Source organism: Nelusetta ayraudi, unplaced genomic scaffold, assembly GCF_046127955.1.
Source record: "Nelusetta ayraudi isolate G7.1 ecotype Tasmania unplaced genomic scaffold, CSIRO-AGI_Nayr_v1 ptg000006l, whole genome shotgun sequence".
NCBI lineage: Eukaryota > Metazoa > Chordata > Actinopteri > Tetraodontiformes > Monacanthidae > Nelusetta > Nelusetta ayraudi.
Window position 1 is genome coordinate 1,328,014 of NW_027466056.1, and position 13,976 is coordinate 1,341,989.

Here is a 13,976-nt window from a genome sequence, read left to right on the forward strand (position 1 = left end):
CATATTTATGCAGATGGTTTACTTCTTCAAAGCCCACTCACTGTGCCTCATTCCGACACTGCAGGTAGCTTTTGTATCTTAATAAGGCTCCCTCGCTTGGACGTGATTGATGGCTAAAATAAGACAGCAGGATATTCATTTTCTTTTAAATTTATTATGCTTTGGACTCTTGGATTTTTTTTTTTTGCATCAGTAAACCACTAGCCTAGACTGTTTTTAATTTAATTTATATACATATATATATATATATATATATATATATATATATATATATATATATATATATATATATATATATATATATATATATATATATATGTATATATATATATATATATATATATATATATGTATGTATATATATATATATGTATATATATATATATATATATATATATATATATATGTATATATATATATATATATATATATATATATATATATATATATATATATATATATATATATATATATATATATATATATATATATATATATATATAATGCAAAAAAGAACAATGTCTATCAGCAAGTATGCAGAATATAACAGAATGAAAATAGAGTATAGTTTAGTAATATACAGTGATTTTGATGTTTGCAGTATGCACATGAGTGGGTAACTCCAGTAAAATTCCAGTCATAGACAAGGACAGTTCCATGACGTTGATCTTTTTTTTTTCCTTCTAAATATATTAAATATCATTATTGGTTGTAAGACACACGGAGCGATTAAAAAAAAAGTTCAGATTTCATATCTTTTTCTCTCAAAAGCTCTGAACAAATGAACCCTTCACAGAGTTGGCTGCGGTTTGAAGAACGCTCTCGGGACCGCAGCTAGTCCCCGCCCCCAACCGGCAGGCGCTCCAACCTGCCATTGGCTCGCTGAGGTCCGGAGGCGGAACTGCGGGTGTGATGTTATCAGTGGAGGACGCTGGAAGAAGTTGTTCCAGCTGTTGCTGCTCCGTCAGTCGTACCTCCGCGGCGGAAGGATGTCACAAACTCCGTGAAAGTGACTAAACTGCTGTTGCTGCTCCTTCCTCCCATGACGGAAGCGGCAACAACACCGTCCGTTTGGCCACGACGTGTAAACCCGCCGGTGGGTCCACGATGAGCGGGCCCTCGGTCGGCTGCTTGCTGGTGACCTGCTTGCTCTTCGCCGCTGTGGGGCTCCGGAGCAGCGGGGAGCCGCCGGGCTGCCCTGCCGCTGCTGCCGCTGCTGCTGCTGTTCCTCCAGCCAGGGACGGCAGAGTCTTCTCCGCCTATTTCAGGAAACTAACTCGAGAGAGGAGAGCGATCGTTGGGCCGCCGAAGAGAGGAAGTGCTCCCCCGGGGCCGGTGGAGCATCTCAGGCCGCAGGATCTCTTCATCGCGGTGAAAAGCACCCGGAGGTACCACGACCAGAGGCTGGGACTCCTCCTGGACACATGGATCTCCAGGAACATGCAACAGGTCAGCCTCGGCTCTACTAGCATTAGTAGTAGTAGTAGTAGTAGTAGTAGAAGTTGTTGTGGTGGTGGTGGTGGTGGTGGTGGTAGAAGAAGTTGTTGTAGCTGTTGTTATTATAGTAGTAGTAGTAGTTGTTGTTGTTCTTGTTGTTCTTGTTGTTGTTGTTGTTCTTGTTGTTGTTCTTCTTCTTCTTCTTCTTCTTCTTCTTCTTCTTCTTCTTGTAGGAATCACAATCTAAGGTTTACTTAATATCCTTAAAGACTGAATTTTAATTTGTAGGGATCAGAAAGTAACTAAAAAAAATATTTATATACAATATTTGTTTTTGCATCTTGTTATTTTTGTTTAAACCCTGATGAGACGCGATACACACACACACACACACACACACACACACACACACACACACACACACACACACACTTATTCAACTTCAAACTTCGCCTATAGCGTTACCCTCCCTTTTAAAAGAGGTGATAAAGTCCTTCTGATCCTTGAGTCATTCCCAGAAAAGGTTTTTTCCTTTTTTTCATTTTGTTCATATGTTACGATTTAGAATTTTTTTTTTGATCGTTTGCGTTCCAGGTATTAGTGGCAGGCAGTTCCATGTGACTCATATCACCCCTCGGCAACGGCTAAAATGTCTTTTCGGTTTTGGTTCTGACCTGAGCACATGTCGAAAAGGAAGTCACACAGTCACACGTCGACTTGCGCTGTGAGAAGTGCTTCTCGGTTTGAACAGACGGCAATGAAATAACTCGACGGAGCCCCAGGAGCGTCAGCAGGACTCTATTATCTGCTGTGAAGTTTGAGGCTCGTAGGTGACAGCTCCAGGAGGCTTATGGAGATTTACAAACATCACTAATATATAAATAACGTCCATCCATCCATTTTCAATACCCACTTATTCCTAAACTCCAGGTTTGCAACAAAGCCAACCACTTGAACGCCATCTGTTCCCACAAGCCTGAGCTGACATGCAAAATAGGAATAAAAAAATAAAAGCCAAAACAGTTTGATAGGGAAATAATAATGCCTGTCGGGGACAATTTCCCTTTTCTTTTCTTTTTTTAATGTTTGCTTTGTGCTTCTGGTGAAAGGCACTTTTTATATGAGCTGGGAAATTCCTTCAAAGTTCAGCCAAGAGTTCTCTTATCTGTTGCTGCAGTTGGCGGCAGGTGAGAAAGTGCCCATGAATGTCCCTGCTCCTCCACAGCCGCTTTGATCCGCAATCGTAAAACACAGATAGGGGGGCTTTGTAATGTTTAGGAGGGAGATCTGAGGCGAGCAGGCGCACCACAGTGCTGTTAATGTGTTGACATAATAGAGGCTTGGTGGAGGAGGGGTTGGGGAAAGGTGGCGTGGGGGGGGGGGCACGAGGGGGAAATCCAATCCTGTAGGTCTCCCTCTGTAGAGAGATGAACGGAGCCAGCAGTCACAGACAGGCTGCCAGTGGAACAGGCAAGAGCTTTTTTTTTAACACCCATAACACGCCTGCATTCATTTTGCCAGCCTCAAATATCATCATGCAGTGATTTGGCACGGCTTTGAAATGACAGAAGGAGCTATTGTGCGTTGTTGTGCTGTGCTGCGCTGTTTCAGAGTAACACAGCACAAATGCAATGTTACCACACCGTGGACTGAGAACTTTGAAGAAGGCTGCAGCTAAAACTCGTGGTCCTCTTTCTTTTTGTGTGTGTGTGTGTGGGGGGTCGGGGGGTCGGGGTCAAACTACGGCTCGGGGGTCATATGCAGCCCGTTAAGTTTGTATTAAAATGTATTATTGTATTATTAGGGCTAATGTATTACTAGCCCGCGGAAAAAGGTTACTGTTGAAATTTAAATCAGAAGGCTCCAAATAAAAAAAGAGCCATACGATTTTTATTTACATTTTGTTTTATTTTGATGAGTTCTTTTATTTATTGTATAGTTTAAAGCTTTGCTTGTTCTATATTCAGGTTAAAGCGAAACTTGTTTGGGGCCCTCGTAAAAAAGGTTCACTATTATATCTGCAGGAAGGTTTTTTTTTTTTTAAATAAATATCAATGTTGGCCCCGACACTTATGTCCAATTTTTAAATTTTGTCCCACTATGTATTTGAGTTTGACACCACTGTCCTGTGAGGTGGCTAACCAAGATTGACCTCCCCTGAAGGAAAATCAAATGACTTGAAGAGTGTATTTATGGCAGTATTACCAATAGAAAAATCATAAAAGAAGTCAAGTTTTACACACTGGACCTTGAAACTACTGAAAACTGCAAGTGTGAATCGGAGTTCCTCCTCTTTGACTGCAGTTAAACGAATAGATAAAAAGGCCGAGCGGCAGTCTGGGGGTGTGTAGGAGGCGGCTGATGAGCGGTGGATGTGGAGAGAGCCGCAGCTGGGGAGCCTCACAGATAAAGATGCAATCAGACGCGATGCACGGGCGGCTCTTTTTCTGGTCCGACTCGGCCGTGGTGTGTGAGCCGGAGATGAATGGGTCGCTGCAGAGCGCGCGGGACCGCGGCCAACTGCAACCCGGTGGCTTCAAAGACGCTAATCGAATGCAGACGCCAGTGCGGTCGCCGCCATTCCCGAGCCAACCTCAGGGGAAGCAGCTCCGCGCTGCTCTCACGCTGCTACCAACGCTGTTGACATGTCAATAGAGCGGTTCTGTGCAGGGCATCAGCTGATCCGCCCGCCCGCTGTCTTTTTCCTCATGCTCAGGTGTGTTTGCCAGACACGCCTGCCTGCTTCCCAGACTGCACAGTCAGGGGAAATAATGCACAGGCGCTATGTGGGAACGTACAGGTTCTCATGGGAAGTCCAAATGTGTGTGATCACGAGAAAAGGACCGTGCGCACACACACACACACACACACACGCACACGCACACACACACGCCACTTTCTCCCATGTCAGTTGATGTTGTTGTTTCCTGTGTAATCCGGGCAACTACTAATCTACTTAGAATGTCTTCAGCCAAAACACACACACACACACACACACACACACACACACACACACACACACACACACACACACACACACACCTCTAATAAGAGGCTGACTTCCCTCCTGAGGTTCAGTGTGGGAGACAGAGAAGGAAAAGGCTGACGAAAGCTCACAGCTGGCTGCACTCTGAAGACTCCCAGCTGAATTTGTGCTCCACTGCAGGGAAGCTCGTGGAGTCGTGACTGGTGGTGGCCAGTCATTATTAAGAGTCTGCCAGAACAGAACTTTAAAAACCAGAAAGAACTTTTAATTCCTATATTGTAATATATGGTAACTTGTGAGTTATGAGTCTCTCTCTCCCCCCCCCCCCCCCCACCCCCTCTCATTCACTTGCATGATGTCAATGTAAATCCTTGGGAGGATCAGAGAGACCACTCAAGCTATCTTGAATTTGTAAACTCTTGCCTGTTGCACACTGTCACACTGTGGGTTATTCATATTCACATGCTTGTGAAAGATTTTGTTTTCTATTTTATTATTCATCAACAACACAGTAAGTTAGAATGGGCTGCATGTTTAAGTTTTTAAGTGTAAGTTTTTACCAATATAAAAATCATAAATCAAGCCAAATTTATACACACTGGACCTTTAATGGACCACCTTATTTTTTTTAAGTAGACTTGAACTGTCGTTTTGGACTTTGTGAAATACTTTCCGGTGTACTTTACAGAACATCCTCAATATTTGACGATCTCAAAGTGAGCCCACTGACCAGCCATGCTGAAATGACTGTCTGCCTCAGTAATTTTGTCATTAGAAATTCTGAATGACCTGGCTGTCCAAGCAGCCTCTTGCTACCTTTATACTTTACTTTGCAGAGCAGGTCTAGATCTTGCTTTTCTAGACAGTAGTCAGAACACTGTCTACGAACCCTGACCCTAACCCACTCAGGCAAACTGAAAACCGCCAGAGCTGCAAGTCAACACTCAGCTCTTCAACCACATTGTCAATGAGTTATTTACTCACTGCTGTGTGTAGTAATGCAGCAGTGGTGTGTGTGTTTACTTCCTGGGGAACGTCGCGGGGCCTTCGCTAGCTTCCTGGCTGCACAGTCGCCCACTGGCTGCGGTTTGAAAGAAAAACAGCGACTACAGGAGACACAGGATGTGCGTACGATAAATAAATAATGCCTGCGCAGCCCCGGGACGATGTAAACAAAAAGCCACAAGCCCCGGAACAGGAGACCAACCTTTTGTTTTAGCCTCAACCCATTATTGCCATCGCCGCCCCCTGCTGCTCGGGCTGCTGCACTGCTGCTGCGGTAGTCTTAACACAGGGAAAAATTGCCCTTCATTTTGAATGACAGGGAGAATGGTCTAAGAACAACAATAATGGTGAAAAGGTTTTCTCCTGCCTCTGGTTCCCTGCTGGCCGCCCCTGGCTGCTGAGATAACACAACCTTGTTTGCACTTTTTGTTCCACAGACGTACGTGTTCACCGATGGAGAGGATGACACGCTGCGGAAGAGGCTGGGTAAGCTGGAAACACACACACACACACACACACACACACACACACACACACACAGTCTGAGTGCATTTTTGTTGAACGGTGGTAGGTTATCTGGAGGGTGTAAGCAGGCAATGTCCTGTCAGTAGCTTTTCCATCTTAAAGACTCGGTTGGTTGGATGTGATTGATGGCTAAAATGAGACGGAGCAGGATTTTGTTTTTTCTATTAAATTTAATATGTGGTGAGATCATTTTCAGCATCATTTAACCACAACCCTCGTCCAGTTTTTTTTAAAAATTTATTTCCTATCAATATGTCCGAAGGATGACTAACTGTGTCACTGCATCAAAAATGTGAAAAACATCTGAGACCAAAAGAGGGAATCGAAGCTTGAACTTGATTGGAGAGTCAAATGCACACCATAGATGATTTGTAAATGACAGAGGACTGCATTCTGCTGGTTGAAAACTTTTATATGTCATATAAAACTATAACTCTGATACTATGGTCAATACTGTTTGCAGCAAGTGCAGGAAGTCGCATCTGCTTCATCAAAAGGCATTTCCTCATCCCACCCCCCCTCACCCCCTCATACTGTTTCACTCTCACTCTCAACCTTTAGACAGACTGCCAGCATTTACCGCCGAGAAACCAATAAACGAAATTGAGGCAAACAAACAAAATTTTCAACATGCCGCTAATGCTAATGTTTCGTTTTTCACACTCGCCTCCTTCTGCCCTCTGCTGACGAGCAGGCGCTCATCTGATCAACACCAACTGCTCAGCAGCGCACAATCGTCAAGCCCTCTCGTGTAAAATGGCCCAGGAGTACAACGCTTTCATCCGCTCGGGAAAAAAGTAAGGCAGCTGCTCATTCAGTGGAACACACACACACACACACACACACACACACACACACACACACAAGCTGTTTCTGATCTCAAGCTGGTCTGTCGCAGGTGGTTCTGTCACGTCGACGATGATAACTACCTGAACGTGGACACTCTTCTCAAACTGCTGTCGCAGTACAGCCACGCTCAGGACGTTTACCTGGGCCGGCCGAGCCTGGAGCGCCCCATACAGGCCACAGAGCAGATCAGCCCGGGTCAAGCGGTGAGTGGTCTGCTTGAGTGTGCTCCTTCTGGCACATTTGCATGAATGCTTGTTGTTAAATGGGCGTCTTATAGTCTGCGTTTCATTCATTCCCTTCTCACCTCTTCGATCTTCAAAATTCAACCATTTGGAACTAAATAAATGTAGTCAAACCATGAGAAGAAGTTCAAATAATAAACAGGATTTGATCTGCCAACCTTTCGGTCATTGGACCACCCTACTCTACCTCCTGGGCTACAGTCGCCCCCAGAGATCTCTTGGGTCACCCAGCTTGGTGCTGAATGACACAGTCCACCACCACTCATGTTCTGTTCTGCGTGAATGTTTTGTTTTCAGAGGCAGGTGAGTTTCTGGTTCGCCACTGGAGGAGCAGGATTCTGTCTCAGCCAAGGCCTCGCACTCAAGATGAAACCCTGGGCACGGTAAGCCTGCACTGAGATAGTCACTTATTACAAGCCCAATAACCACGATGACCTCGGGACTATTATTCAGCAAGGAACAATAAAGTAAAATGGTAAATGGACTGCACTTACATAGCACTTTTCCAGCACCTTCATGGTACCCCAAAGCACTTTACACACACCCACACACACACCCACACCCACACACACCAATGGGTGGCTGCTGCCATGCAAGACGCTGCCTAGCCCCATTAGGAGCAATTTAGGCTTCAGTGTCTTGCACAAGGACACAACAACGGACTAGTAGGATGGAGTGGGATTTGAACCACCAACCTTTTGGTCCTTGGACAACCCGCTCTGCCTCCTGAGCCACAGTCGCCCCAAAAGAGAGACTCTGGTCTTAATCAAAAATCCCCAGTCCATCCAGTCCGAGGCCGAGACCAGACCCAGTAAAAATGCCTCCGAGGCCGAGACCAGACCGAGACCCTTCAAAGATGGTCTGGAGACCAAGACCAATCTCCAGTATTACAACACTAAAGCTAACAAAAACCCATAGCTGTTGGTGCTGAAGGGTAGGGAGGGTTTTTAAGCTCTCCCAAAATGAGCCATGATTGGCAGTTCCAACTGTTTTGGGGGGTAGGGGGGGTTGCATGCCTGGCGCGTAGGTCTTCGACAAGGACGAGGCATAAACAAAGGGGAAAAGATTACAGTATAAAAGCAACGCTCCCACGTCCCGTAACACACACGAGACTTTGAACCACTATCATCGAAGCCACACATTGTAACATTGTCCCCCCTTTAACACCTGCTCTACTTCTGTCCTGTCCACCGGCAGCACTTTCATGGAGACGGCTGAGCGCATCAGCCTGCCAGACGACTGCACTGTGGGCTACATTGCGGAAGCGCTGCTGGGTGTGAGCCTCACCCGCTCGTCGCTCTTCCACTCGCACCTGGAGAACCTGGCACTGGTGTCAGACATTCGCAGTCAGGTACGCAAGGCAGGGACGCAACGCTGAAGCACGCACAAAGGATTAAGCATCAGCTGTCTACAGTTTCTCTCTGTCTGGTCTGCAGGTGACGCTTAGCTATGGGACAGTAGAGACCCGGAGGAACACTGTCAACATCAGAGGAGCATTTTCTACAGATGAAGATCCTACGAGGTAAAACTTCCAAGGACACAAGTGGTAAAACTCAACGCAGTTTTAACTGTCCGGATCAGCGGTTCTCAACTGGTGGAGTCTGAGGACCCATATTTTTTTTTTTCCTTATCATGAAGTCGCAACCAAAATGTATTCGACAAAAATAGAAAAACTAGTGGACGTTCTATCATGTCTCGCCAACAAATGATTGAAATGATTGAATTGAATTGTGTCCTGCAAAATAAATGCCCAATATTTTCTCTATCAAAATATATATATATATTTTAAAATCACGTTTCTTAAAAAGGGAACCTGTCCACGAAGCCACGACCCAATCAAAGCAGCTCAGCGACCCACCAGTTGAGAAACACTGGTCTAGGTTGTACCAGATATTTGTCTTACCAATTTCTTATTAATGCCAAGAAAAACGTCAAATCTGAGTTTTAATTTTCAGCACAATGGTCATGTTCCTGTTGTATCCTCATTTTACCCATTATATATACTTTTCAGGCATACAAGAACTTCCTATTTTGATATTTACTTGATCGGTGCAGTAAAACAGTCGAGGCCAACAAAGTAGCACAGAAACTGCTCTGAGGCCTCCTGACATGAAGGGATTGGTTTGAGATGGGCCTCCTCACCTCTCCTTTGTATTCAATGCTTGTATCATTGTTTTTACAACTTCCTTTATTGTCGTGCATTTTTCAATAAACACAAAAGTCAATGAACCTTGAGGGTTGGAAAAAACAAAACAAAACAAGACTGGAGACAGTCTGCATTGTGTTGTTGTGTGTTTTACAACGAGCGCCAGTTCCCAAACATGTGCAGCACTGTGTGATCGCCTCATGTCGAGAGTGTTTTACTACTGGGCCAAGTTTCCTGGCTTTGTTTCATTGTGCAGTGTGAGTGCTCACGGCTAATTGTATTCACTGCCTTATTTTAAAACCCCCAGCTGGCAGCTTCCAGGCATTGTGACATGTGTTTCCATCTCTTTCTCAGGTTCAGGTCGGTCCATTGTCTGCTGTACCCAGGCACCGCTTGGTGCCTCGGCTCTCAGCGAGTCTGACGCCTGCCGAGGGGCCGTGGGCAGACTGATGGACGGAGAAGATAAACCAGCTTCTACTGCCAGAAGAAATCCCCACACCACCTTCAGGACTAATGCAGATTCACAGATGGATTTATAATTATTACTGCGTGTGCGAGTCCTCGACTGTTTTCTATTGGGGGTTCTTGACTGGATGGAAAACAGAAGGGCAACCCCAGTCACGTTGAAGAACGGTGAACCCAAAGGTGGCAAAGAAGGAAAAGTTGTGTTATTTAATCGCGCCAAAGGGCTTTGACCTGTGGAGTCGGTCAGAGCTGGATAATATTTTCTCTAGGCAGTGAGCCAAATACCCGTCAATATTCCCCATTGCCCTGATTGTTACTCAATACCAATATATATTTCCTCTGGCCTCTGGCCTGTCAAGGAAAGGCGGCTTGCTCCGCTTGGCAAAAGAAAAATTGAACATTAAATAGGGCGATCTTCAATTAAATGGTGCTTTCAGGGAGTCTCATGGATTAATTGGTAAGGGGTGGGGGGGGGGGCTGACCCCCTCTGTATTTGGCACACTGCTTCTAGGTAACTATCTTGACATGGCATGATATGACATGAGATGCTGTGCTTACTCAAGTGATCACTGAGACATGAGATCTGGGAACTTGAAGATGAAGTTTGCAACATATTGCAGAAAAAAACAAACAAACAAACGAGGTCGTCGACAGGTTTGTGACTTATTTACTCATTAGTTTTAATAAAGGAAAAAAATGTGACTGAAATGGCATCTTGAAGGTCTGTCACTCACAGACAGTTGCTGAAACTTTTATCTCAAAAGAAATCTGGCAGCGCGGCCTCCTCAAGTCTAAACGTGACATCATATTTGATGAAAATGTAATGTAGATATTCTCATTCAAACAAGCGCGCTAACATGAAGTGAAAAAGAGCTGAGTTGAACCAGGACGTTTCAATAGCGCTGCTCATGTTGCATTCAATTAAAATGTAATTACTCTCGTAAGCTGGTTGTTCCTCCTAAAACACTTTTGTGAGGTTGCTTTTCCAAGTGTTTGCAGTGAACTGATTGAGGTTGAGATCATTACACAGGATACAACGACAGCCACGGCAGCAGGTCAGGGCTACAAGTTGCTGCTGGGGTAATGGGCATTGTGGGTTTTCAAAATAGCTATTTCCGCTACGCTATTGCTATCATACAGGCGAAAGGTGGAACTAATTGGAGTCATGGTATGAATTCCCATTTCCCATCAGGTTTTTAATATTGGAGACAGTGATGAGCTGCTGCATGGCTCTACTGGTTACTCAGATTCCATGAGCTTTTCTGTTCTCAGTTTGATCTTTCTTCTGAAATGTATTGGGACTGAGCACTTTGGTAGGATAAATATGTTGTTTGCATTCAATCCTCCGAGAAAACTATTGAAGGAAAAGAGTATATTTTTGGTTGATTTGCTTATTTGTTTTTGTTAAGTAGCGTTAAATCTGAAGTAAGATATTTTTTGTATCGGACGTGGAAAGCTAACAAAAAGTGACAGTAAAAAGAGGGTTAGCATGATACATGATATAATGATACAAGATTAAATGACTTTGTTCAGCGTCCATCCATCTCCTTAACCCTCCTCTCACTTTTCTAATTCAACTCTCGTGAAGAAACATGTGGGAAATTATTTTTTGAAAAATGAAAAATGATTATTTCAAATAATGTGGACTGATATGGTTTCCCCTTGTCCATCCAGTGAGGCCTTTTTATATATATATATATAAAAGCACGTCACATGCACGCGTGTACAGCACCTGTTTGCGTCCCTTCAAAATGGGCGGTGGAACATCAAAGATCTCCCCCTTGAGGTTGGGATGATGAATGACTCACGTTGGGTCGTGTCCTCTCTGCGTGCGTCTGATGTAGTTGAACTGAGTTGAAGTCATTCTCTAGAGTTAGATGAACATGTGATGATTTGTTGCTGTTGAGCTGCGCATGCTCTCTCTCTCTCGCTCTCTCCCTCTCTCCAGTATCTGGACCTTCTGTTGACTTTATAGTGGAACTCAATAAAGCTGTTTAAACACCTGAATGTTGGCCTGTGTGTGTGGTGACTCAGTCTGATGCAGCCGGGGTCTCTGACGGACGGACTCAGACCTCTGATGGTCCCAGACTGCAACTCACTGACTTTGATAGTGATCTGGTGATTGTATGTCTGCATCCACACACACACACACACACACACACACACACACACACACACACACACACACACTACAAAAAACATCTAACTCCATTATACACACGCAGTAACATCAATGGTCTTATCGTATCGAGCCATACACGCGCTCAGTCCTGGAGAAATAAAGAGTAAAGCATAGGTGAGGATGATACATTCGTGTGTGTGTGTGTGTGTGTGTGTGTGTGTGTGCGCGCGCGCGCGCGCGCGCTTAGCCATTACGTACGACTGAGCGAGCGGGTTTGCAGAACTACCAGTTGTTGGATAGTGACACCTGGTGGCTACAGTTGTTACTACAAGCCGTACATGCAGCGATTCTTTCCTCCACAGACGCACGTGTTCGGACTGTGGGAGGAAGGCGGAGAGAATCCACGCGGATACAGGGAGGGAGGACATGCAGACGCGACAACAAGGAAAGGTCCCAGGCACCAGAATCGAACCCACAACCTTCTTACTGTGAGGCGGCGGCCTGAATTCATTTACTTGAGTATTTAAAGTAATTTAAATTTAAATTTAAAGTAACTTTACTCAAGTAAATGTAACTCGTCACGAGCCGCCGTCGCAGTCAAGCTGAGGCGTCGTCCCCATTTCGCATCGAAAGGAAGGCGTTGGTCTCGATCAGTATGTTAAAGTTGCTTTAATTTCTTTTAAAACATTTATTCCAGGATGAATGATATCATTACCACAGTTTTTGACATGTACATCATTAATACCTTAGTTTTAACCATTGGAAAATAAAAACAGCCATAGAAAACAGAGTCTGTCACATCTGGCCGAGCCGTATTTGAAGTCCTGCGAAGCCGAGACAAACGACGCAAGTGTTACCATCCTAAAATATTCGCATGGAACCTTTCTGTTGCATCCCCAACCGAGGAGAATTGCAGAAAGCAAGGCTCAGGAATTCAAATACACCACGTCAGCTGCGCAAGACGACACTGGAATAGTTTTATTAAAACATTGCAAGACAGAGAATCATTCACCAGTAATAAGAGGAAAAACACCGCTCCTGCCTTGTTGTTTTTTTTCTATAAAACAGCTAGCTTTTTTTTTTTTTTAATGTTGCTTTTTACAACTGAAAAAAATAAAAAAAGTGATATGAAGATTGTTGTAAGAATTTTAAAAACATTATGAAAGGCCATTAATCAGTGACTAGTCCTACAGATCTTAACGGTTCTTGCATCACTGGTGCAAAAAACAACAACAACAAAAACAAAAACAAACACCACCCATCCTATGAAAAAAAAAATCATCATCATATGGACATTTCCTTTTTCTAAAAAAAATTCCCTCATGTAAGATTGTCTCGCTGACACGAGAGGTGGTCGTCGATTAATAACATGTTAAAGTTCTGTACAGGAATAGCTGCTGATCGGTGGTCGCCATGTATGGGTGTGGTGGGGGGTGGGTTGGGGGCTCTGCTCACACACCCTCATCTCATCAGGACTCAGAGTGGTGATGTCAGAAGCTTCCAGACGGAAGTGGATGGAAACGGGAGCAAAAAAGGATGACGTTGGTCTGGGTCAAATGTACAGCAGAGTGTGTGTGTGTGTGTGTGTGTGTGTGTGTGTGTGTGTGTGTGTGTAGGGGGGGTTTGGATGGGATGAGGGGGGGGGGGGGGTCATGCAGGGCCTCAGTTGTGGGGGATAGATGACTCAAGCTAGATCGAGGCTGGCGAGCCTCAGTTTTAGACACACACGGATCACTGGACTCACTCACTGCACGAACAGAGACCGAAGGAGAGACATGAGCCTGCGGCGCTGCACTGACGTCACACCTACAGCTTCACAGGTTCAAGTGGTTTGTTTGTTTGTTTTTTGTACACTGTACAGAGTTGGAGTGTGTATGTGTGTATGTGTGTGTGTGTGTGTGTGTGTGTGTGTGGGGGGGGGGGGGCAAGGGGAGGGGCACCACTGGCAGTGTCCCAGCCAGTTTTGGTGTCTCCATCTTTGCAAAGTCACCTTGAAGGAAATTTGTGCTTGTGGGTTAAAACAGAAAAAAAGAGAAGGTGAGAAAGCGGAATACTACACTTGTAGGTCACAGTACAGCTGAATTTCAGCTTACAATAAAACAAAACCAAAAATATCAACACCCACGTCATTGATTCTATTTACTAAACATCTCAGGGAGACCTTTCTGTTCCTACACTTTGAGGACCGAACTCTTCATG

The 13,976-nt window shown here is 44.6% G+C and overlaps 1 protein-coding gene and 1 long non-coding RNA gene across 3 annotated transcripts; both read left to right on the forward strand.

Moving 5' to 3' along the window:
• The first annotated feature begins 929 nt into the window (after positions 1-929).
• Positions 930-9,916, forward strand: LOC142879986 (beta-1,3-N-acetylglucosaminyltransferase lunatic fringe-like). The gene is made up of 8 exons (XM_076013585.1): positions 930-1,449; positions 5,866-5,914; positions 6,648-6,750; positions 6,852-7,005; positions 7,342-7,427; positions 8,242-8,395; positions 8,481-8,566; positions 9,545-9,916. The coding sequence occupies exons 1-8, from the start codon at positions 1,108-1,110 to the stop codon at positions 9,609-9,611; spliced, it is 1,041 nt and encodes a 346-aa protein (XP_075869700.1). The 5' UTR covers positions 930-1,107; the 3' UTR covers positions 9,612-9,916.
• A 2,995-nt stretch (positions 9,917-12,911) lies between these two features.
• On the forward strand, positions 12,912-13,849 carry LOC142880010 (uncharacterized). 2 transcript variants are annotated; one of them, XR_012925370.1, is made up of 3 exons: positions 12,912-13,363; positions 13,394-13,673; positions 13,707-13,849. It is a non-coding gene; the product is annotated as an uncharacterized LOC142880010 (long non-coding RNA). The 2 variants fall into 2 exon arrangements; XR_012925369.1 differs by having other exon boundaries at positions 12,912-13,359.
• Positions 13,850-13,976: the final 127 nt, after the last annotated feature.